This window comes from Felis catus, chromosome C2 (genome assembly GCF_018350175.1).
Source record: "Felis catus isolate Fca126 chromosome C2, F.catus_Fca126_mat1.0, whole genome shotgun sequence".
Lineage (NCBI taxonomy): Eukaryota > Metazoa > Chordata > Mammalia > Carnivora > Felidae > Felis > Felis catus.
Window position 1 is genome coordinate 113612939 of NC_058376.1, and position 25140 is coordinate 113638078.

General features: G+C 34.6%; 1 protein-coding gene across 6 annotated transcripts in view; it reads right to left on the reverse strand.

Moving 5' to 3' along the window:
* Positions 1 to 4488: 4488 nt before the first annotated feature.
* The window catches only part of TSC22D2 (TSC22 domain family member 2), a 48756-nt gene continuing 28104 nt past the window's right edge, over positions 4489 to 25140 (reverse strand). For 2 of the 6 annotated variants that reach the window (XM_019810573.3, XM_019810572.3), the window contains 2 exons: positions 8299 to 8350; positions 4489 to 7301 (listed from right to left, as the gene is read on the reverse strand). In XM_019810573.3, coding sequence (XP_019666132.3) covers positions 7041 to 7301; positions 8299 to 8350 — 313 coding nt within the window. In that variant the 3' untranslated portion in view covers positions 4489 to 7040. Of the gene's footprint in view, positions 7302 to 8298; positions 8351 to 10690; positions 10999 to 25140 lie in introns of those variants that run through there. The other 4 variants (XR_006585404.1, XR_006585403.1, XR_002745407.2 and 1 more) reach the window with 2 other exon arrangements.

Consider the following 25140-nt stretch of genomic DNA (forward strand, 5'->3'; position numbering starts at 1 on the left):
CAGTTTGGTTAGTATCCTTCCAGACCTTCTCTATACATTTTTATAATATACAAATAGGTACTTAGGAAGTACACTATACAGTATTTGTGTGTGTGTGAATATATGTGGTATGTGTTTTAAAATCAATGGTATCATATGTATTGCGTGTGTTATCCGTTTTTTCCCCAAACTTTGAAAAAAATGTATCTAAGAGATCTTTCCATGTCAGTAGGTGTATGAATCTTGCTCTTTTTTTTTTTTTATTGATGCCCAGTATTTTATACTGTTCCAGCCTCTTGATGGGTATTTTGTTTTTTCCAATTTTATTCTATTACAAAGTTACAAGTGACATCTTTGTACAGGCCACCCTGTGAACACAGAATGGGAGTGTGTTTCATTATAAACTGGAAATGTTGAGCTACAGGGCATGTGAATTTTACATTTTAATGGATACCAGTCGACTGCCTTTAAAGGTAGCTGTGCCAATTTATCTGTTTTCCCACACTCTTGCAGGCTTGTGATTTATAGAGATTTTAAATATTTGCCAACTAGATTTGAGATAGCTTCTTTTTATTGTGCATTTCCCTTATTTTGCTGAGTTTGGGCATCTCTTCATAATCTTAGAAAACTTTTTGCTTACCTGAATTTTCAAAGGGAGATTTCTACAAGGGATATGTGACCAAAAAGCAATAGACTTGTCTAGCTTGTCTAGATGGATTTAATTTTTGTGAGCTAGAGATCTATTTTCTCTCCCCAAATGGTTATGTTGTCTCAGTATTATTTGTTGAATAATCCATTCTTTTCCTACTCATTTGAAATGTTACTTTTATCATTTACTCAATACATAGTTGTTTCTGGATTCCAGCTCTATCAGATTTATTTTTGGCATCAGGCACCTGAGTTATTCTTAACTTGGTTCACTGAATGGTAGCTGGTTTTGTCAGCCAAGATAATGAGTGTGTTGCTTATAAGACGAGAGAATATAACTCATTGACACACAAATTCTATTCTAGTTAAGATTGATTTAAATCAGTTCCATTATCTACAAACTTAAGAGTATTAAAAAATGTGTAAACTTCTCTCTCCGATTAGTTCCTTTTTTTTAGGGGACACCTCACAGGCTCAATTATAGAGATAGGAGGCTTTTCACCAAGTCCCCTCTTTCTAAAAGTACTGTTTGATGTTAAAGCTTTTTGGTGATGTAAAGTTGCTTCCTGGCAATGTCATGTGGCAGGGCAATATTACTGTTGATTTACATGAACCTTTCATTCAACAGATTATATGACGTTCACAAACTATGACATACACTTTGAATAAACAATGGCACTTTAGTTTTTACTTCTACATGGACCATAGCTCCTGGAGTGCACAAATCATGTCCCATTTATCTATCTCCAAACATCTATTACAGGGTGCAGCACCTGAATTGAAATAGAACTAAAGTGCATTCCAACGGTGTTTCTATAAAACAAAAAATAAAACCCAAACTTCTCAAAAACAAAACCTTTAGGGGATTGACAAAGTTACACATAGTCCTTTTTTCTGTCTGATTAAATTGTTATCTATTTTAGTAGAAATACTGGAATAAGACACTGACCTGATAAATTATTTCACGCCAAGTGTGGGGAAAATATTCCCTTGTTGTCCATGGACTTCCTCAGGTATGACCTATCTCTAGATGCGTTGCTTGCCTGTGAAATGAGGATAAGAACTGTGATCTGGAAAACAGTTGGATTGCAGTAGGCAAGACTACTTTACAGTTGTTATATAGAAAAATGAAAAGGTAAAAACTTTTTATATGGGCAAGTAGAAGTGTGGCATTTGCCTTGTTTTAAAATTCAGTTATTTTTATGATCGAAGTTACCACACCTCTTTCTTCCTTCTTTCAAAGGGATAACTTTGGCTTCTGTGGGCAATGTCTTAGTCCATAAAGTTAGATGCTGTTTTATAGCTCAATCTATGACAACACATCATGGAAGAATTCTCAAAACTGCCTAATCTATCAGTTTTCCTGGTGAGAAGAAAAAAATAATAAAGCTAACTCATTATGTTGAACAAATTTTATGACCAAGTAGACTGTATCAGTGCAAAATACCAACTTTTTACTTTACCATTACCAATCCTGAAAGGCTGTCTTACTTATTTATGATGATTGTTAAAAAAAAAAAAAAATGTCTATGACCTGTAGCTTGCTTTGTGTATGTGCCTCACTTATCATTTTTCATCTGTGAACATAGCATGCCATACCAACTGTAGCCCACTAAGGAAATCATTAAATAGCACTTGTACAGTGATATTCTCCACTGACAAAGGAATACATACATTCAAAGAACAGATCTCGCTATAGAAATTCTGTGACTTGGCATAGAAGTACATGTAACAGAGTTGCATCCTAGAATGTTGAAAGGGTGCAAATATATGTCACTAAATAATAAGCCATTAGGTTAGTATTGCTAGAAGATAGAAACATGGGTTACTAGGCTTGAGGCAGGAAGGGGTGGGAGAAGAGATTATTTTGCTTAGGCAGGGGACTTACAGGGAAGAAAGAAGCCTTCTGAATTGAACTGTGTCAAAGAACGAAAAGGTGAAGCCAACAAAACCTATTTTGACTTGGGTTTCAGTATCTGCAATGGGGCCAAAACTCACATTATCCTTCTTGGGGAAGGATAGCCTTGAGGGACAGGATTTGGACTCATGCTCTGGGACACTCTAATTCTAGTCACCATAAAGGAACTAAATTTGGTTTACCTAGAGGGCTGAATTTACAGAGGCATAAATGTGAAGCCAGGGGTCTTCCATTCCCCCTACCCTTTGCTAAATTCTTGAAATTCCTTTAAACAAAGACTTTCATTTCACTGAAGTATTATGGCTGTTGGAAGGAAGAGTTTGACTAAAACATTCTAAGACATAGGGTTCTCTGATCTTTCTTTGGAAGCAGAAAGAACAGACACTGGATGTTGGGAATGGAATGTTCATTGTAGAGGGGATAATGGTATAGAAAGACCCAAGACAAACTTCCTCATGAGCATCACTAATCTGCCTATTTATCATTTTGTAATTTTGAATATTCATTTCTGGATTATTGTACCTCCTAAATTACTTCTCCACTTCCAGTATCAGCCCACCAATTCACCTCCTATTGGTAACTAGAATGATTAATTTTTCTAAACTGCTTATCTGGTCACAATCCCACTGCCTAAAATCATTCGGGAAGTTATTTTTGTTCTAGCTGCCAACCTACTATGGTGAGTCAGACTTTGCCTGAGTCTGTCTCCTGGGAAACAATTCTGTGGCAATTCAAGGAGTTTTGTTTGTGCTCTCCTTTAAACTTTGGAGCACTGTTTCCTTATCAGGTGTCATCTCGGTGAGGGAACCTCCCCTGACAAATCCATCTTTGTATGTTTTCACTATTGCATTGTACATGTTGGTTTGTCTAAGTCCTCAAACTGTGAATTTTTAGACCTGGGCTTCGTCCTTTTAAAAGTATTGAAGAGAATTGAGTCAAGTCACAAGGTGCCTGCACTGAGCCTCCTTTAAAAAAATTAGACTTCAGATCATCTGAAAAATTTCCCCCCCAAATTAGCTGTTATTTTATTTCTAGTTCTACAGAGGTGAATTTCCATCTAAGAACAGGTATTTCAGTTACTCTAATCTTAAGGACTTCCCCCAGATCTTTTTTAAAAGGTCTAGGAGTGACCAGTTTGAATTTGGAGAAACATCATCATCTCTGACCTGTGATAATTCTTTGTGGATAAAGACAGTTGTGATTACCTATCTCTGGGGACTTGATGGCAAAGCATTCCACCTTAATACTTCTACTTATCCCAGAACATTTATAATAGAATTGAAATATCCAGCTATTTTGAACATACAACTATGAGTTAAAGTAACCGCATGTTTAACGCCTCATAAGCCTTTTTTGGGGAGGGGGTGTAGCAAGCTGTAAAATCACACTGTTAACTACTTAAAATAAGTTCTCTTTGGGGAAAGTTCAGTTTGTATTGCAGACATATTGCCATTATCAGAAATGAATTCTTCACCTAGGATTTTCTGGTTGGTTAAGGTAAACCAACAGAAAACTTGTGTGGCACTTTGGTCTACAAGAGAAAATTACAGATGGCATTCCTGTAAGACTGTGCCCCCCAAATTGGCATCCCAATAAATATTCCAATTATGTGGACTAAGAGACCTTAAATCTGAGGTCAAACTGAAATTTACTTAAGATCTAAACAAACCGATCACTTGGGGTAATGTCTCGATGTTGTTCTCAAATACAGTGTATTTTATTCTAAAAAAGTTAAGCTTTCCCACCTTTAAGTCTGTCCCTGACTTCGGGGTGAGGGCGTGCCTCAAGAGAGTAGGTTTGGATGTAAAGGTTTCCTTTCACAGCTGTTTTGGGGGTTATGTAAGGGGAAGGGGGACCCAATGGGAAGGAGAAGGATGGGAGAGCAAAGGACGAGCACTATTGTAATTTTGCATCTTTTGAACACCGCACCATGAGTTATCTTATGTCATTAAACTGAAAAGTTTATTAATATTTAAGGCTCTTGATACATATTGTCAAATTACTTTCTAGAAGTACACAGGAAAGTTTGCCTTTCTACATTAGGTCCTGCTATTTAAAAGACAAATTAACAATTCATTAAATATTAATTTGCATTTCTTAGGTTACTAGAGGCTGAAACTTTAGAAACTGCCATTTATTTCTTCTGTGAACTACCCATATTTTCTACTGTGGTGGTTTTTTTTTTTTTTCAATGCAAAAATAGTAATAATTGCTTTTAATTACCATTTTAAATTAACATTATCAATCATTTCCTTTGTGACTATTACTTTATGAAGTGTTTTTCTATCCCAAGAACCAAAATTTGTATTTTCACAAAAATCTCAACCTTTTCTAATACTAGTTTTTCTCTGCCAGTTTTAAATATCACACTTTTTTTGGACTTGAGGAGCACACCTGGTGAGCCTTGTAATTGACATTCCAACACGGAAGTTTCATTTCCTAACGCACTGGTGGTGACTCTACTTAGAATCTTGTTCCACACCTACAGGATTACTTCTCAAGCTTATGTCCTTAGTTCCTTAGTTTTTTCTCATATTATTCATTAACATTAAAATTTTGTTTATATTCAACAATGTATCCTCCAGCACTAGAACATAAAATATTTGGTAATCCTACATACACCCCAATTTTATGCATTTCCTTTGTGGCTAAATCTGATGAAGTTTTAATTTTAAATAGACAAAGAACAGTTATTTATCCTCTTTTAACAACGCAGAGAGCTAACTATTGGTTCCCATTAACTCCTGATTAGCTAGCTGGCTATAGACACACAGCATGTTAAGTTTTCTACAGGCACCTTTCTGAATTCAAGTAAAAGTTTTGGTAGACAAGGATTTCTTAAAGGTCACTGACATAATACGAATCTTGAGTACAAATATTGCTCACCATTCTTGCATTCTTTAAATTATTTTACTTTGAAAATTTAAGAACTATCATTAAATCATTAAGAACACAGGTTTTCATTTAAGGAATATCTTGAACTGTGAAAATACAAATCTAATCAAATTAAATTTTGAACACATATAGAGCCAAATATTTCAACAAAACTGCAGTTTAATTTCAGAAAATGTGTTAAAATATATATTTATACATCAATTTCTGACATACACTTAATGTGTTAGTATACACAAAATGATGCTTTCTCTTGAAACTGTATTTATGAAATGTACATTTTAATTTAAATACTCAGTATACACTGCACTTAATCTGCATGTTGCATTTATTAAATACATTAAAATCTGCAATGTAACAAAACGTTTTCTGCATACGAAATTCAAAACACCATTTTAAATGAACAAAAGATGGCTCACTTCATTTTTTTTTTTTTTTTTTTTTTTTTACACAACTAGTGTATGGGACACTAGCTCAGCTCCACCATACTACCTGTTCGTTCTTTTATTTGACATTGTTCACAGACTAGTACATATTACAATAAGAGTGCTGGATAAAAACATGAGGTACGAAAGTGGTTCAAAGATTATAGGTCATGCAGATCATGCTAGACAGCAAAGAAAATTGTGACCGAGAAAACACTAAATAAAAATACATAAAGAATGTGCATTATAAAAAAAAACTCCATTACACAGCTTTGCTTCTTTGGTTACAAAGTAGGTTGAACAATTTCACAGCTTTTTATTCCCACCCGAAAAAAGAAAGTCATACGAAATGTCAAAAAGCAGAGGAATCGTGGCAATTTCTCTATTAGAAAGTAGAAACAAATGAACAAAGTTTTCTTCATCAAAATAGCCCAATTATTTATTATATCACAATAACTGGTGACTACCTGTACAGTTGCACTATGTTCTTCATACTTACACTATACAAAATTTACATTCAAGCTGGGTCTTTACTACTGAAAATAAATACCGAAGGTAAATTGCCATTAGTGTTAGAAATATGCCAGGATTCTTTTGTTCAATTATTGCCTAAACATTTTATCTATTAAATGCAATCCTGTCTTTCAAATCCTTTACTGATACTTATAATTATTCAAAAAAATTAAAAAAGTTCTGTGACATTGTTCATGTACATTATGAAAATAGCAGCCCTGTAATAAATAAAACACAAATAAATGAAAACTTACGTAGGCAAATGTTACTGATATTGAAAGAAAAGTGGCTCTTTAGATGAACTGTTATTTATAATGTGCGAGGAAGGCTCAGGGTAAATCCACGGGTAATAGGAAACATGGGAGAGCCACCAAAGCTCTGAAAAGACCCCACTCATGCGCACCAGGTAAAATGCAGACTCGGCTTGCTTTAATAAACCCCACCTATTATTCTCCTTGTGTACTGATGACATAAAACTGGACATCAACAGCGCTGCATGACATCTCAAAGAGAGGAAAAGCTCCTGTAGAATGATTGTCTAATACTGAAAAGGCCAAACACACAACCGAAGCATGGCTACTTGCTTTCGTATAAAGTGGAAAGAATACCAGTGGCACACAAGGATAGATTGCTTTCAGTTTTTTTCTTAATGAGGCAAGAAAGCTTTATGCTGAGGAGACATTCGGCTGCTGTGGAGGTTGCGTTGGCTGCGGAGGCTGTGCTATCACTGCTTGTTGTTGAGAAGTGCTACCAGGATTGGCCTGTTGGGCTGGGAGTTGGGATAATTGATCATTGTTTGAAAGAGATTTTAACAGTGCATTTTCTCGTTCAAGTAAAGAGTTTCTTTCAACTAATTCTTTTATTTGTTCCTTTAGAACTTCCACTTCTTCTCTTACTGCATACATCAAATGGCTTTTCACCAGATCCTGTGAAAAACAAAATTAGTAATGTCACAAAGAATATAAGGGAAAGGTGTTGCTATTTGGTTCTGGCCTACCTGGTGCCTTATAAACATGAGGCATTTTTATATTAGTTCTTTTGCTCTTGCTTTTAATGTTTCTACTGTATCTTGACTGGCCCTAAGGGAGATAAGAGTGGAAAAAATCCAGTTTCCAACTAGGCAGCTAGCCCAGGATTTCTTTTCAAATTTTGGAGTGATTTCCAAAAATACTAGGCTCCTTAAATTGTCAATTATAAGCTTAGAATTAAAAAAAAAAAAAAAAAAAAAAAAAAGTTTAAAATCACATGCTTAGATGTTAGACCAAGAGAACAAAGGATATTCAAGTGATATTTAACTAGTTCTAGCACTTCTTTAAGAGATAAGGTGCCTACGTTTTCCAACTCTAAAATCTTAAAGAGAAATAGTTTGAGACTAATGGTCCTTATTTATAGTCTATAATTTTAATAAGCTTGAATCAAACTATTTTATATACAATATGAGCAGAATATCTTTAAGGGAATAAAAAAATTGATAGTAATAGCAGAAATCAGAAACAGATTCAACATGAACAGGTCTATTCATTAGAGATGAGTAAAACAGCATCTATAAATGGATGACAAAGGTTTCTAGCTGAAATTTTCATTTTAATATTCTTTTGTCAATAAACTATTTTTGATGCTGGAATATTTGAAGGCACATAATGCATTCTGATTATGTACGCCCCTTAAAATGGCCCTGATTTATCAGTGGTAATGCATGAAATGTGAGATGTTCAAATGGGAGAAATAGTAACTCCACTGGTATTTCTAGGCTAAAAATTCTCAATGTTTTTTTAGCAGTTTCAATTAAATGTCATTATATAAAAAAATATACTTTGGTCATCTTGGTGTAAAGAATTTAGGTGTTTTTCAGAATTGGTAAAAACCAACTGCCTCCTACAACAAACAACCTATAAAATGAGAGCACTATTAACTTTTACTTACCATTGCTTGTTCTATTTTGTTGTCAATGGCTACACCACCTCCCCCAGATGCACTGGAAAAAATTAGAATATTTCATTAAATTATTCTAAAAAATGTAACATCCTTTCCAACTCTTAAAATAATTAAAAACATTTGTTTTACTTAAAACCAAAAATAACTTAAAATAGCTTAGAAGTCTATTCTCAAAATTTCAGTACTCAGAGCTCTCATTTTGAAAATGAAGGATCTCAGTAAGTACAGGACTTCTAGAAATCCTTTGTAGTTCCAACATTTCTAATTTCCCTATGACATACATACACTGCTTTAAAGTAACTCCCTATTCAGGAGTTAACTCAGTGAACTTTTAAAAGGATAAATTTTGAATGAGCACTACACTCTCCACATCTTTTAAACTTCATTTACTAACTATATATTCTAATTGACTTTCATGTGGAAATTCCAGTAGTCACTTACTGCATTAAAATTCAGATGATGACTTTTCTTCTAGAGATTTTAATTCTGGCTTAAAAATTTTCAGAACTGGCTTCTAAAGAGCCTTTGGGCTGGTTAACAGCGTTCTCAACATTCTGGCAAATCTACATACTTTGATTGTAGGTTACTGGCTGGTAAAAATCACCTACGAACGTATGTGGTTTAGACCAGTTTTTCCTGGAAATAATTTGAAGTAATCTAGCTGGTAAATATATCCCAAGGTCAACCTTAGCATTTGTATGATAATTACACAGAAGATTCAATAACTGTCCTCTTAACTAGTAAGAACAGTGAAGATCTATATCTTTTTCTTGGTATTTTTGTAAATTTTGAAGAACAGTCATTAGATTTTCATGTAAAAACAAATCTGACACTTTAATCTACTTTAACAATACAAAAAGAGATCTTTAAACAATTTTGATATAAAACTTTGCAAAATTACTCTTCATAAAGTATACCCTAAGAAAATTTAGATGCTAATATATTTGAACACTTTTATTTTAGATGATGTAGACCCTCAATGTTCTATCAGACTGAGGCGCAGAAATATCCTGTCTAATGTAGTGGTGCCTTTTATATTGCAATCCAAGTAGACATGGTTATAATTCTGGTTCTGCTACTCACTACCTATGTGACCATCAGCAAAATCAAGTATTTAACTTCTCTGGACCTCCTTCCTCATCTGTAAAATGAAGGGGTGCTTGTCAATGCCTCAGTGGACTTCCTACTTCTAAATCCTTGAAACTGAATCAGTACATGAAAACATTAAACTTGTTTATCTGAGCATTAACCACATTAATTATAGCATACTCTTTCACTTCTTGCTGCTGCTATTTCTAAGATGAAACAGGTTTTTGTAGACCTAATAACTACAAACGATATATATAGACTGTTAATAAATAATTATACATGTTAGGCTTTAAATGCTTGTAGAGCTATGCAAAACAAAGTATGGCTATATGTAACTATAAGCGATAGAACAACTATATAAACCATAAGGCTTCAGTGTAAAGTTCAGTTCAGAGACCACTTGGATATGGTCACCAAATATTGCCTACAATTTGCAAAGAAGACATTAGCATTACTTCTAGGCATTTAGATTAGAGTCTGTCTGACCATCCTAGATTGTACTTTCTATATTTTTTATTTCTATGTCAAGGAAAAACTATATTAGTTTTAGTCAATTCTTGATGTGAATACATGCAAGCCTTTTAACACATCTGTTTTAAACAGAACACCTTCAATGCTAACTTTAACACCAGTTTTACATATTAACAAGCAAGCAAAACAAAACAAAAAATAAACCCTAACCCCTAAAAAGGGCTTATTACTTTTTTTTATGATTAAAATAATATTAGTAAGTTTCCAAACCATTCCCTTAGGCTAAGGAATAATTATCATCCTATTCTTTGCTGATATAATAAACTCTAATCCTGACTCAGACTTCTTTTACAGCAATGGAGGAATAAGTCTGCAAAGTATAAATGGATATGAAGATATGTGTCCCTTAAAAGGTATTAATATCCCAATTTTGTTAAGCATTGTACTTAAACCAGAATTAAATCAGTCACAGACACAATTACTATCACTACAGCAATCTAGTTTGAAGGCTGTTTTTAAAGAATTCTTTAACCTATGGCAGTGGTTCTTAAACTTTAGCACACACCAGTCATCCAGAGGACTTCTTAAAACAGACTGCTGGGCTTCACCTCAGTTACTGATTCAGAAGGTGTAGGGTGGAGCCCAGGAATCTGCATTTCTAACAAGTTTCCAGGCAATGCTGATTCTGCTACCTGACAGAACATACTTTGAGAACCATACTTTGAGAACCAATGGTTTACAAAGATGAAAGTCGTAAGAGAAAATAAAAAAACCTAATTCTATTTTTAAAACTTCTTAACCTGAATACAAAACTTCTTACCCTTCATGACTTTGACCCCTGCCTTCTATGGTCTCCTTTCTTCTCACACTCCATCTGGCTGGCCAATTGTGTTATGTCTTACATAACTATTTACAGTCTGTGAAACATATGTTCTCTCAGGTTTCCATGGCTTTGCAGAACTGCTCCCCGAGCTGCAAATGCTCATGCCTCCAATTCATCTGGCTACCTTTTACTTGTTCCTTAAGATGCTCCAGTGCCACTTCTTCTGTAATGCCTTCTGATTTCCTAAGGCAGAACCAATTACTCCATCTCTCTTACGGTTCACCAATCTTCACAAACTTTTTGTACTGCATAACCAGGAAAGCAAAATAGTGAACTCCAGCTCCTCCACACACTCAGTGTGTGAATTCTGGGAAATTATTTAACCTTTCTAGAACTCAGGTTTTTTATCTAAAATAAGAATTATATACCTCAATTCATAAAACTCCTGTGAGGATTAAATGAGTTAAATAATACTGCCATTGTTAGCTCCTATCAGACTGAGTTCCTTCAGAGAGGTTCTTTATCTTTCACCTGTATGAAGAAGTAAACTCAGTGCTTGGCACATAGGAACTCAAGTGCATACTGAAAGAGTAAATAGGATAGCAATTAGATTTGAAACAATTACCGGTTTATGGCAGAAAGCCATTAAAATATTTTGAGTTTGAATAAATCAGTAATTCTCAAAGTACGGTCACTGGACCAGCAATATCAGCATCATCTGGGAACTTGTTAGAAATGTAAACACTTGGGTCTACCCCAGACCTACTGAATTATATACTCTTGAGGTGGGACCCAGGAAATCTATTTTAACAACTCCTCCAGATGACTGATAGAAACTAAAGATTTGAGAAACTGATTTATAATAAGGATATCAACATGGCAGTCTTAAACAATCAAATAGGAGGGTATTCTATTTAAAAATCCCTGAACATGGTTTAAGACTATTATTTCAATGAGGGTTTTCAATGAGGGTCACAAGTTGTTTTCTACCATATTCAAAGTCAACACAGTGGTTTGGGCTTCACATTCTTAAAAAATGAAACTGATCAACAAAAGGAGAATGAAAAATTTTCCTTATTTGCTTCCTTGACCTAATATTAAAGTATTATGTCTTGTTTTCTTTTTTATAATTGCATTCACCCCACTATAACTTGATGGTTAACCAGTTTCTGAACTTAAGTTACCAAGACTTTGTAACTATTCTGGTAAACTATAAGTGCTATAGAAAGGGATAATTTTTAAAAAGAAACTTTCTGTTTGCTATGGGTCACTCTTTTAGAATAAAAACATATCATGATTAGTATTTACTAGAAAAATTAAAATTTGTGGGTATTGAGGAAATGGACATATAGACATATAAATAATAAAAATATCTTTTATAGGATGATTTCCCCTAAAACTACAGCACCCCCCCCCAAAGAATCAAATGAGCTTGAATTCAGTTTTTTTTTTTTTTTTTAAGGATTTCATACATTTTTAAGTAATCCCCACACCCAACGTGGGGCTCAAACTCACAACCCTGAGATCAAGAGTCACAAGCACTACCGACTGAGCCAGCCAGGAGCCCCTAAATTCAATGGTTAAGTAAATTACAATTATATTCACAGGAAAAATAAAACTCAATGTATCAAAGGTACAGCAAGACAGCCCGGTTCAAAGCTGTTCATTTTTAAATTCATCCCAATTGGCTCCCCACACCACAGCTTTTCTTCCCGGGCCTCCTTACTCTTATCACAGATTACTTGGCAACCTTACTGAGAAGAGGCCAGATATGAACCTCTGGCTTTAAAAGTTCCCTACATTTTCATCTTTATTAAAAGGCTAACTGCCTCACTCACGCTCTCAGCTCAGTGACTGTACAAATCATCTCCAGTCTCTCCTCTCTAAAAATTAAAATCCATGAAGGCAAGGTTAGGCTAACTGGATCTCACTTTTTAAAAAACTCTTTATGAGGAATCAACTTTTTTTCTTTGTCTTTACTAATGTGGACAGAGACATCATGGCTACTTGTTTAAAATAAAAACAGAGCAAATTTCTTCTCTTACATCTTGACTTCTTTGCTCTTTTTCTGTTCTCCCTTCAGCACAAATGCTAAATAACAGAGCAACAAGGTAGAGACAAAGAACACTTAAATGACTGCCCACTTTTGCAGGCACACATTAACTTTAGTGAGTCCTTACTGCCAAGCTTGAGAAACAATCTCATTTTACAGTTCAGGAAACTGAGGCCAAGTAATTTACTGAAAGATACAATGCTACAGACAGAACTGAAACTAGACAATGTCAAAACACATGCTTTTTCTACCATGACAGTACGACGGTGTGAAAGGAATAAGCAACTATCTATTAACCTAAAAGAAATAACAGACTTATGTATGTTATAAATGCTTTAACTATGTACCAAATGTCATTTGTGAAAGCATAAGCATGGATCCAAAGATTAAACTATGTGCATAATACTATATTTATCTTATCTAGCACATTCCTAAAAGAAGATGAACTCTGAGAACAAGGGAGGTAACTTCTTGGAAAAGACTCAGTGATCTTTAGACAGCCAGTATAGCTTACCTATTTACCAAGAACTAAAATGCTCTTTTCCTCTGTTAGAAAGCTGAAGAGATCTTAAGCTCATATGTATCTATATGCAGAAAATTATTTTAAAAATTACCTTTTGCTAAAAGACCCTTCTAACTTTCTGTGTTGAGTCACAATCCCAATTAAAACTCCACTATAGGAATTCCCCAAACTGTAAAATCAAATCTTTTATAAGAACTTCTTTGATCGAGTTGGCAAATCTGATATACTCATGTTCAAGCCCCCTTACCCAAATAAGGTAATGATTCTTCATAAAGTCCCAAGTAGAAGCTACAGTCTTTCTTAGAGGCTAGTCCTCAAGAATCATGTACTGTTTCCAGTAAATAATCTACAACCTTCACCACCCCCCCCCCCCCCCCCCCCCCCGCCAATAAGCTCTAAAATATCATCATTACTACTAAAATGGATTAATTCTAACCTGGGTAACATATGACCTCTTTTCTAAGAAACAGGTATCTGTATTTTTTAGAAAGAAAACTATCAAATTGCTGATTGCAAAAAATGTATCTAACGAATGTATGCTACGAAAGTTAAAAAAAATTCATCACTCTTCTATAGGAGGAATTTAAAAATATTTACAGCTTAACACTTAAGAGCAAATAACAATTCTCCTTCTGAAAAAGCCAAAATAAGTAAAATTCATGTAAACTTACTCTATGGACAAATGCAAACTTCTGCAGTCAGGAATAAAACTATCAGACAAAGTTAACAGTAAATTAAGCTAAGAACTAAAAAATTTTATGTATTCTAATTAACTGACTGTAAGTTCTCTATCCATATAAAAACAAAAATCTATTTAATTTCATTATTAAGTTCACAAAAGGCCCGATGAAGATTTTTATTAATAACACAAAATAAGTGATTTTTGTGCATGATAAAAGCTATTTATTATTCAAGCTAAACAAGCAGGTAAAATGACTACTCACAAAACTAAATGTTATTATTTTCTCAAGTAACCAGTCTTACAATGGTGCAAAAGTTTTTATCAAAGAACAGTTAAAAACTCAGTTAAATATTTATATAAAGGTATTTGTTTTTAGCATCTACGGAAACCAATTATGTCCTTAGCATATTTTACATTCATCTAATTAACTTAAGGTCAAACTCCTGGCCAGAAATGAATATTTAAAGAGTAAAAAAGAATACATGCTGTGGATTGTACCAACGTCAATTTCTGGGCTTTGGATGCTATACTTATGCAAGATGTTACCATTGCAGGAGGGGGGCAAGGAGACAGGACACATACCACTGGGTGAAAGAGTACATGAGACCTCTCTGTCCTTTTTTTTGTTTTTTTTGGCAGCCTCTTAGGAATCTATATTTATTTCAAAATAAAAGATACATGCACATGGTAAAAAATAAATTCATAAAATTCAAAAAGGTATGCAATTAATACAAAGTCTCTCTCCTACCTCAGACCCCCTTTGTCCAGTCAACCATACCATCTGTATACGGTCTTTAAAAAAGCCTATTTAGGAAGAACTTCTGTAATACTTTGGAGTGGGAGAGGCCTAACTAGATGCCTCAAAATATAGAAAAATAAAGAACTCTTTCAATACTTTCACTAAAATATAAAGTACTTCTACAAACCTGTAAGATTAGAATAGAATCCCAATTAGAAAAACTGGGTAGATTTCACAGGCACAGTTTAAAAGACATGAAAAAAACTCAAGATGTCATTCATAATAAAAATACAAATTAAAACTATAACATAATACCATTTCCCTAAACAGACTGGCAAACATATTAAAATTTAATACACTGTGAGTGAGGCGGTAGGAAATGGGTCTTCTCGTATAGTGATGTAAGTCATATACTGGCCCTTATAGGGAGCAATTTGCTTATATCACAATTTTATACACACACACACACACACACACACACACACACACACACACACACACATTCTCACTCTATTTATTCTTTGAGTCACCCATCCTACATGTGGGAATTTATCCTATAGATATTTTTACATACATAGGAAATAATATATTTACAAGGCTACTCATTATCGTACTGTTTGTAACAGCAAGATTTCTAATTAACAACAGGGAATTAAGATCATGGTATAGCCATCATGGTATAGTATTCAACTGAATACTACTGATCTATAAAAAAGACCCCATAAAGATGCTTTTCTGTGTACTCAGATGGGAACAACGTACCCTGGAGATCTTTAAAGTAAAGGTGCAGATGTATGTATATGATCAGTTGTGTGAGGGGGATATAGATATAGATGTAGTATTTGCTTGTATGTGCATAAAGAAACTGGAAGTTTGTGCATACACACAAAGAAAGTGGTTATCTGTCTGGGAAGGCAGGCAGATGGGGGACAGAGATAGAAGATACTTTCATTGCACTTTGGAGAGTACTCAAAAACAAAACAAAGCAAAACAACAACACATTCCAAAATGAAAGTGACTCACAGAAGAGTTATTACCCTGTACAACGTGAACTCAAGACATGAACAAATGGCAGACAGGAAACAGAAAAGGGAGAAAGGACGGAAAGAGAGCCAACAACTCTACTTTCCTTATGAACCACTTCATTCCAGAAGATAGGTACTATGTTCAACATTCAAAATAACAATCAACATAAGTCATATTTGTGATTTGTAAAATCTACTTCTTTGGCTTACAATGAATTATAATCACTTAAAAATATCATGTAAATAATGTTTATAACTCCTAGTATAGTTATTTCTGTTCAAAGTGATTCTGGTAAGAAAAAAATAAGTCTGTGATAAACATTTTTTTGATATAATAGGCTACATAACTTTATATAATAAAAATGTTACTTTAAAAGTACATTCCAGAGAAGGCATAGATAAGAATAATGTAAACTTTACCTTCTTTTTCAAGATCTTTTTGCACTTCCAACTAAGGATATCTTGGGGGAATTATTTTAGTATTAAGCATAAAAATTCTGATAACGTTTTCTTGTAAAGCCACTCCAACAAAACAATTTAAAAACTAACCAAACTAAAATTCTTTCTCTTAAAACACTTAAAATAGAAGATGTAAAAATTTAGTCTGGAAAAACTGGAGAGTAATACAAAAGTAAAACATGCACAGCAATTTTACCACTATAATCCAAATATTCCAAATAAACTAAGAAAGTTTAATATTCTATTATTTCAAGTTAAATACTTAAATGTAAAATCATATCTACTTAAGATAAATGAGCTTATGCACTAGCTAGTTATTTTTTATCAGACTAACATTAGGCAAGGTTTGACAGGATGAAAAAGTTATTTTCTTCCTTTGAGTCAGACTGAAATAAGAAAGGGTGTGAGAAAGGGGTAGGAGGAGGGTGGCATTTTCTCTAATGTTGGAGTGCTTACATTTACAGCAGGTTCTCTTGAAAGAGATTTCATTGGACTATTTACACAGCAGCAATAGGTTATCTGATGACAGCATAATCCATTAGTGCGAAGTGGCTTAAACCCAAATTAAAAATCTGACACTACAGTCCTGGTGACTTTAATTTACTTCCTGAAGACTGGGAAGCCAGTATATGACTGACAATTATCTAGACTGAGATATACATTGGCATGTAGGAGTAAAAAAGGAAAGAGAGATTAGAAAGGATTTCAAATGTTGCCAACTGATGCCTAGCCCAGAATACCTTATAAAAATAATGTGATTATACTGAAAGGGAGTAAAGTAGATGTAGTCCTGTATATTCATTCTAGATATTCTAAAGCCATTCTTTTAGTTGCTAAGATAGAAGCTGATATTTGACCAACTTCTAAAAACATCAGAATTGGTGATTAAAGTAAACCTTAATTTAACAAAAGATCTGTTTTTCAGTGATCTGAAGGATGATCCTTCCTAGAAAGATAGAAAATTTAAACAAAAAGACAGAAAAACCAAAAAATTCGTTATGTGAACGAGGACATTAAAAACACCTAAGAGTGCAAATTACTTCAGCTGTGTTAGGAAAAAGATATGTTTAGCAACCATTTTGTAGTAAAAATCAATTCTCCTTTAAAAGGTTAACAATAGCATTCCTTCCCTTTGACTATGAACAAATAATAGCACTTTCAATACCTAAGGAAATTTTCATGGTGCAAGTGCATGAAAATGAACAAAACTGGAGAAAGAACATGATAGAAAAGAATGTCAAGGGAAATAAAAACAGTAACAACAACAACAAAAAAACCAACCAAAACACTCAATATTTGTGTTTCATTTCAGAGACCAACAAACATGCAGTGGACCTATTATAAAAACAATCTTTTTATATAGCTAAATACACCTAACGTTTCTAAAAGTAATTCAGAATTCTTCAGCAAGGACATAAAAATGGGTCAAACAAACAAAAAATCAGAACCAGCTTACTATTTCTAATGCTAACATTTACATTATTCCCTCCCATTCCAAATGCCTGCTCAACTTTTAAAGCGGATATCGAAAACTCCTGGAGACTCTCCGTGGTTTATTCTCACACTTTGCTCATACTGTTTCTCATTCTCTAAATACTTCTGTGGAAATTCTACCATTCTTTTATGGCTGTCAGCTCAAATATTTTCTTTTCTGTAAAGGCTAGTTTTCTAACCTTTCTAGAAGTAGTATAGTCAGTCATGTCCCACACTATCCTTATGGCTCTAACCATGTATCTACCATAGACTGTGTTCTAATAGGTCCCACCAGACAAAACTCTATGTGCTCTACACAAAACCTACCATGGGCTGTCAGCCATCTACTAAAGAATGCTGTAGAAGCCTGAACTCACAAATTGTATAGTTGGAATTTGAGTCCTAAATATATCATTTACTACTTTACCTCTGGGGCCTCTTTCTTCAGTTCTAACATAAGATAGCTGTACTAGACCACCTCCAAAGCTATTTCCCATGTTTAATGGCAAAATTGACTTTTCCCAAAAGTAGTCCTTGCCATCTAATGGACATGGTTAATGCTTCATTTTAGCTAAACTCAAACAATTTGGGAAACATTCCTTAATCTCGTTCCTCATTTTCAGTCTGAAACGAAACTTGCCATATCTTCTTGCTGGCTAATATCTAATTCATACGTCTAGGTAATCCAAATTCCTTTAGAGCCAACAGAGCATAATCTTGAACAAACTTTGCCTCTAATTTCCTATGTAGCCAAATCTCAGTAACATTTATCTTTCTAGATGACACTTTTATAAAAAATGATAAATTCTCATGTCTCCTCTGCACACTGCCCAATGCTCAATGAACACTAGTTGGAAGATTATGAAGTTAGATGATGTCCACCAGTGGGAAGATCACTAGATATGGAATTAGCACACACATGCTGCATCTTGGCCTCACCTCGGATTTGCTGTGTCCTGAGGCTAGTTACTCCCACTGGGCTTTCTCTGTCATTTAGTTTCAAAGGTTTTTATGGAACTTAGTGTAACCTTCACATCTGGGGTTTTTTGGTATGTGTGTGAGGTGGGGGTAACATGGATCTTAAAAAAAAAAAAATAAAAGAACTAAGCCAGTAAGGAGGGGGGAGAAGAAATATCAGGATACTGCAAAATGCTTGGTCATAGGTATTAAGCAAGGAAAAAGTGAAACAGTTTTTACAATTGAAGCACAGAGGATCTATGAAAGATCAGAGGGATGATAAAAGAAAGAGATTCACCTATATAGCAAAGAAAATGCCATGGATGGCTGCAGTTTCTTTAGCTTGGAAGCAACTAGGAGTAGGGAGATGGTTAATGTGTCATAGGAAGATGGTTAGATTTTAGAGGGCAGGGGCCAGGGAGTGAGTAAAAGAGGAACCTGAGAATAAAGGTGAGAAAAAGAGAAATTTAAGTTTCACTTGGGACTGTTGAATTTTGAGACCTCTGGGATATAGATTCTGGTGGAGAAATATAGAAAGAACGTTGCTGGAAATAGGTATCTAGAACTGTAGAGTAATCTCTGGCCTAGAAGTCTAGATTTGAGAGTTTTTGGAATGTGGTAGGTGGCACAAAACCGTGAGAGGTGAGCTTGCTTATTAAACACTGAAAAGACAAATGGGGCCAAAACAATGGAGAACACTAAGATGAAGAGTTAATGGAAGATGAGCTTGGGAAGAAACTACCCTTCTTCGGAAAGCTAACTATTTCTTTCATTGAATTGAAAGGCCTCACAGTTGCCTTTTTTCCATCTCCAGCATTCTATATACTATTATTTTTTAAAAAGTAAACAATTCTTCCTGAAGCACCTGGGTGGCCCAGTTGGTTAAGTGTCTGACTTTTGATTTTGGCTTAGATCATGATCTCACTGTTGTGAGATCCAGCTCTAAGTTGGGCTCCACAGTGAAGCCTGCTTGAAATTCTCTCTCTCCCTCTCCATCTGTCCCTCCCCTGCTTGTGCAACAGACACATGCACGCATATGCGTGCTCTCTCTCTCAAAAAATAACAGATCTTCTTGAAAAAATCCTCTCAATCTCATTTTCTCAATGAGGCCTAACCAAATGAGTGAAAATGAGACAATCCCCCTGAATACGAAACGCCAAATACCAGTGAAGAGCAACAGAGATAATTTTGTTTATCCAAAGCTAATCTTTTCACTTATGCCCAATCTTAAAGATACAGAGATGTTATTTATAAAAGCTTTTTAGAAAAAGCATACATAATTGTATGGACAACATACTTGACAAAGTAAAATTCTATCACGCTAGCCCTGAGGATTTTCTGATCAAAACTAGCTTGTGTTTTTAGGTTATTAACTAGTCTTTCTTCGCCACCTTATGTCTCTTCCTAATCTGTCCCAAAGTCCAGGGATAGTAATAAATACAATGAAGGTTACCAATGCACTGTTTCAAAATGGGGATCAACCCAGAAGAATAAAAGTATCACAAAGTTTTTAAAGAGACAGATGCTTTATTCTGGTTTATACTAAATGAACAGTCATCAGCTCTTAACAAAATGAAGAGAATATCTTATCGGGGAGAAACTCTGGTCTATTTTACTTTTAATAAATCAATAAATATTTTCCAATTGGGATATTTAAAAATTTTGGATTGGCTTGGGTGTAAGCAAAAAATTAAATTGCTCACTTTCAACAAATATAAAGTATGGTGAATATATGCCCAGAAGAGCGAAAGTTGTCTAGGTTATCAGTTTACCACTTGCTTACTTCTCTTTTGTTCTCTACTTCATTCTGGGGGCAAGACACCTTCCTTCTTAGCAGCTGCCTAAGCAAAAGACTAAATTCTCAAAGAATAATAAAGTGGTTTTAAGAGCACAGGATTCAGAAATTAGACAAGCTTGTTTTAAATCCCAATTCCACCACCTTCTAGTGGGGTGATCATAGCAAGTTAACATACTAAAACCAGTTTCCTTGTCTGTAAAATGGGGTTATAGTTGTACCTGCCCTAAAGGATTGTGTGATGATTATGACATTTGTCAACACTAAAAAAATAAACACTAAAAAAATAATTAGTTCCTTCTACTGTTTGGATAAAATTTGGACTGACAGTATAAAAGGTTACTATTCCAGTGTATCTTAGATCGCGAATCAAGCAGTGAGGTACAAATAAAAATCAATTATGATTAGTATTACACCTCACCCAAAGAACAAAATAATGCTAGTTATGCCTTAAATTTACTTGATTCCTTTGTAGTCAATGAGTCAAATGTTAAAGATTTAAGGCAGTCACAAAATATATGCTATAATAAAAATTGCTTGAGATTTAAACTTACATCAATATTTATTAAGCACAGCACTCCTGTGGATTGAACGATAATGACTGTTTAGCATAAAAATAATCTTAACTTACTGTGGGAGATATTTCCAAAGGCCACTGATATATAACTGAATTATTTCAACATAAAAATTTCAAAAAAAAAAAAGTGCTTAACTAAAAATCTCCTGTGCCTTCTTTTAGTGTTATATGATATTTCAACAATTAAATATTACTGAAAACAAATCAGAAGAGTGGGACAAGTACTGCTTTGCTTCTATACATCACTCCAGTTGAGAATCACTGCTTTAGAATTACTTAACTCAAAAAGAGATTCTGACAGGACAATGAAGAAAAGGATAAAGCAGCACTACTATAAAATCTAAAGGGTTGTTATGTCCTTGAATTTTTCTCGGTAAATATAATACTGTGATATAGACATGGTAAATGATAGAATTTTACAATCATTTGTATACTTCAAATTGAGTAAAATCATTTATGATCAATTCTAAGAATTACATCATGACCCAAAATTTGTTAAATCAATTTAGATTCTAGCGCTAAGACACAGTCATCTGAAATGGAAATGTTTCACCTACATTCTCTTTGCTCTCTTCCTTTCTTGCCAACAGACCCCACCCTTTTCATTCTTCCATAAATGATTGTTTTTGTTGTCTCTATTGAATGTTCATCCTTGAATTAAACTGTAAAGGGAGGAAGTGTGTTCATCTGGAGGGTCTACTAATTATAACACTTTGCATAAAATTGATATTAAACATTTAATTGAAAAAAAAGATGGAATAAAATAGTATTAATATGTTATCTAATCGTATTTTGTAAGTTAGCACGAACTTATGTTATGTGGGCTAATCGTGCCAGGAAAAAGAACTAATAAATTACCCATTAAAAATTTTTTTTCTTTTTTTTTTTTCAACATTTTATTTATTTTTGGGACAGAGACAGAGCATGAATGGGGGAGGGGCTGAGAGAGAGGGAGACACAGAATCGGAAACAGGCTCCAGGCTCTGAGCCATCAGCCCAGAGCCCGATGCGGGGCTCGAACTCCCGGACCGCGAGATCGTGACCTGGCTGAAGTCGGACGCCTAACCGACTGCGCCACCCAGGCGCCCCCCAAAATTTTTTTTTCTTTAATGTTTACTTATTTTTCAGAGAGAGAGAGACAGAGAGAGAGAGACAGAGCAGGAGTGGGGGAGGGGCAGAGGGGAGACAGAATCTGAAGCAGGCTCCAGGCTCCAAGCTGTCAGCACAGAGCCTGACACAGGGCTCGAACTGACAAACCATGAGATCGTGACCTGAGCCAAAGTCGGCCGCTTAACTGACTGAGCCACCCAGGTGCCCCATGAAATTACCCATTTAAATATTAGAAACTAATGAGAAGGATATCCCTAGAACATAGTAAAAACGGGCATGTCTCCTGAGAAATCTTTTCTCATTGACTAAAACATCTTAAATAAAAGGTCAATAAACCTTTTTTTTTTTTTTTTTTTTTGTGATGTTCCTTGCCTCTGGTTGCTACTCACTGAGGAGGAATAAAGGGTACTAGTTTCTATATAACTGGCAATTGAAGTAAATAGAAAAATGGTTTAAGTCTGAGGAATAGAATAGCTAGAGTTCTATGTACTTTCAGGTTACTTCTGACAAAATTATGCCAGTGAATCGCAGCAGTTCCACAGAAGTGATCATGGTAATGACAAAACTCATAGAAGACTTTGTGGAAAATAAAGTGGACTTTAAAACTCCTAAAGATCTTTTGGATAAAAACCTCGACAAAGATCTTTTACATTAGAATCATGGACTTAGGGAAAATAATTTTGTGAACCTAATGAAAGGCTTAATTGTATAAACATATATCATAAATATCCATGTGTGAGTTCTCTCAATTGCCCAATATCATTCTATACAGATGATTAATATAGAATCTAAAGAGAAGAAATGAAAAAAAAAAAAAAAAACAACAACCCAAAAGCTATCTTGAAGGTGGAAAAAGACCACAGGCTTGCTAGTTTGGTTAGATCAGATAAAGAAGACAATTCAAATTGGCATGCCTTTAAGGATGTCTCACAAACAAGTGGAAGTTCTAAGTGAACTAGATCCAGGAGTCTGAAGAAATTCATATGTACAGTACTTTGCTCTTTTTACACACTGGTGGATCAAAGCAGTATAAAGGAGTCCTATGAAACCTTTGCATCTTTACTAGAATCAATAATTATGAAGTAGGAGAGCATTCTTGTGATCTCTAAGATGTTAAGCAACGTCTCCTTGCCCATTTTTGGAAAAAAAACTTTAGAAATGCATCTATATTAACACCGATGATTTATGGCTATGAACTGCAATCCATATTCTTAATTATTTCAGCTATGAAAACACTAAATTAGAGAATGTTCTCACTTGAAGGTTTCCACAGAATACGCAACACAGCTTTTATTTTTACATAAACCTAATCTCTTTACTCAATGCTTTCAGTGATGGCAATCATCTGATTTTTCTGCTTCATATTTTAGATTTTCTGATATACAGGAAGAATTTTTACAAGGTTTAAATATGAACTGTAAAAAGACCAGGACACCATGATCAACATCACTGGGGGTGTTCAAAGGCTAGAGAACAACTAAGAAGGTATGTTATACACAGGAGACAAGTATGAGACAAGTGGTTGGCATAAATGACCAATAAATTCCCTTCCAAGTCAGATTTATAATTCTAGACTCAGAAGATAAACTGAGAGATGGTAGTTAATAAAAAGGCTTTGGCTCTAGAGTCATACCCAGGTTTGAATCTTAACTCTATCACTTTTATAATATGACTTCACACAAGTTATTTGGCCTCTCCAAAGAATAATGATAGGATCAGACAACAGTATTCGGTGAGATAATGCATTAGTGTCTGGCACATATTAAACGCTTAACATATTAACTATATAATTTGTATGAGTAAGGTAGAGCGGTCAAAATCTAAATATCATAAAATACACAGGGAACACTAACTTAGGAGTGAGATGATGTGGTTTCTACATCTGACTCCTGCCTGTAATGTATAATTTCTAACATTCTTCCCAGTTACTAACTTTTATGATGCTACATTTCAGGGGGATTTTAATGTATTTAAACATTTATCAGATGCTGATTATGGAGACACATTACAGAGTAAACATTACCCCAGAATTTATGAATTTAAGTGTGGGAGATAGACAAGTTAGAGGTATGATAAATGCTATGACAGGGTAAGATTTTAGAGGGTGTTTGGGGAAACATAATCAAGATCTAGGGTCAGGAAAGAATGTTTAGTAATGGAAGTGCCACAGTTGGGTGGAGAAAAGGACACACAGACAAGTAAAAAGACACAACAGTAGGTACAGTTAGCCATGCTAGAAAACTCAAATAATGAAGACCAGTTAGAAGATTTCTGCATTTCCACGTAAGAAAGGACTGTGTCCCAAATGGGGATGAGAGAGACGGATAGGCTGAAAAAATACTCAGGAGGTAGACGTGGCAGTACTTTGCAATTAACTGGCTATGGGAGAACACAGAAATTTGAATGTTAAGGAGAAATGCCTAGGTACAAGTTTAGAAATGCCACAAGTTTAGTGCCTAGAGCATATAGATGGATTCCTAAATATACAGATGACACTCAGAACCATCTACATGTTCTTAGCATGGTGAAGAATGTGAGAAGAGGGTATTGACAGCATCCTGAGGACACTAATTAATACTTAAAAGGACAAACAGAAAGGCAAAGGCTGCCAAGGGGACTGAGAAGAAACCAGTGAGGTAGAACGAAAAACTAGAAGAGATGGTATCAGAGATATCAAAATTATCAGTCACAAATTTAAAACCTATGACATGCCAGTATCAGCTTTGTACAAATTGGAGAAATTTGTGGAACACTAAAAACTATTTAAAAGCTACATAACTGTGATCGCAATTGTTGATATGCTTGCATATGTGCTCAAAGTCTGGAAGGGAATATGCAAACACCGAGACAGTAATTGTGTTAAACACTTGGATTAGGTGTGATGGCTCTTATTCTGTTCCCCAAACATTCTGTGTTTTAATTTTGAAAAAGTGAATATGTTACTACTAAAGAAGCTGGGGTTCAAATATATTACTGAAAAAAAGACTTCTAAATATTCTCATGTTCTGATGACCTATCAAATTGTCGTACACCTTAATCTATGGTCTTGAAGAA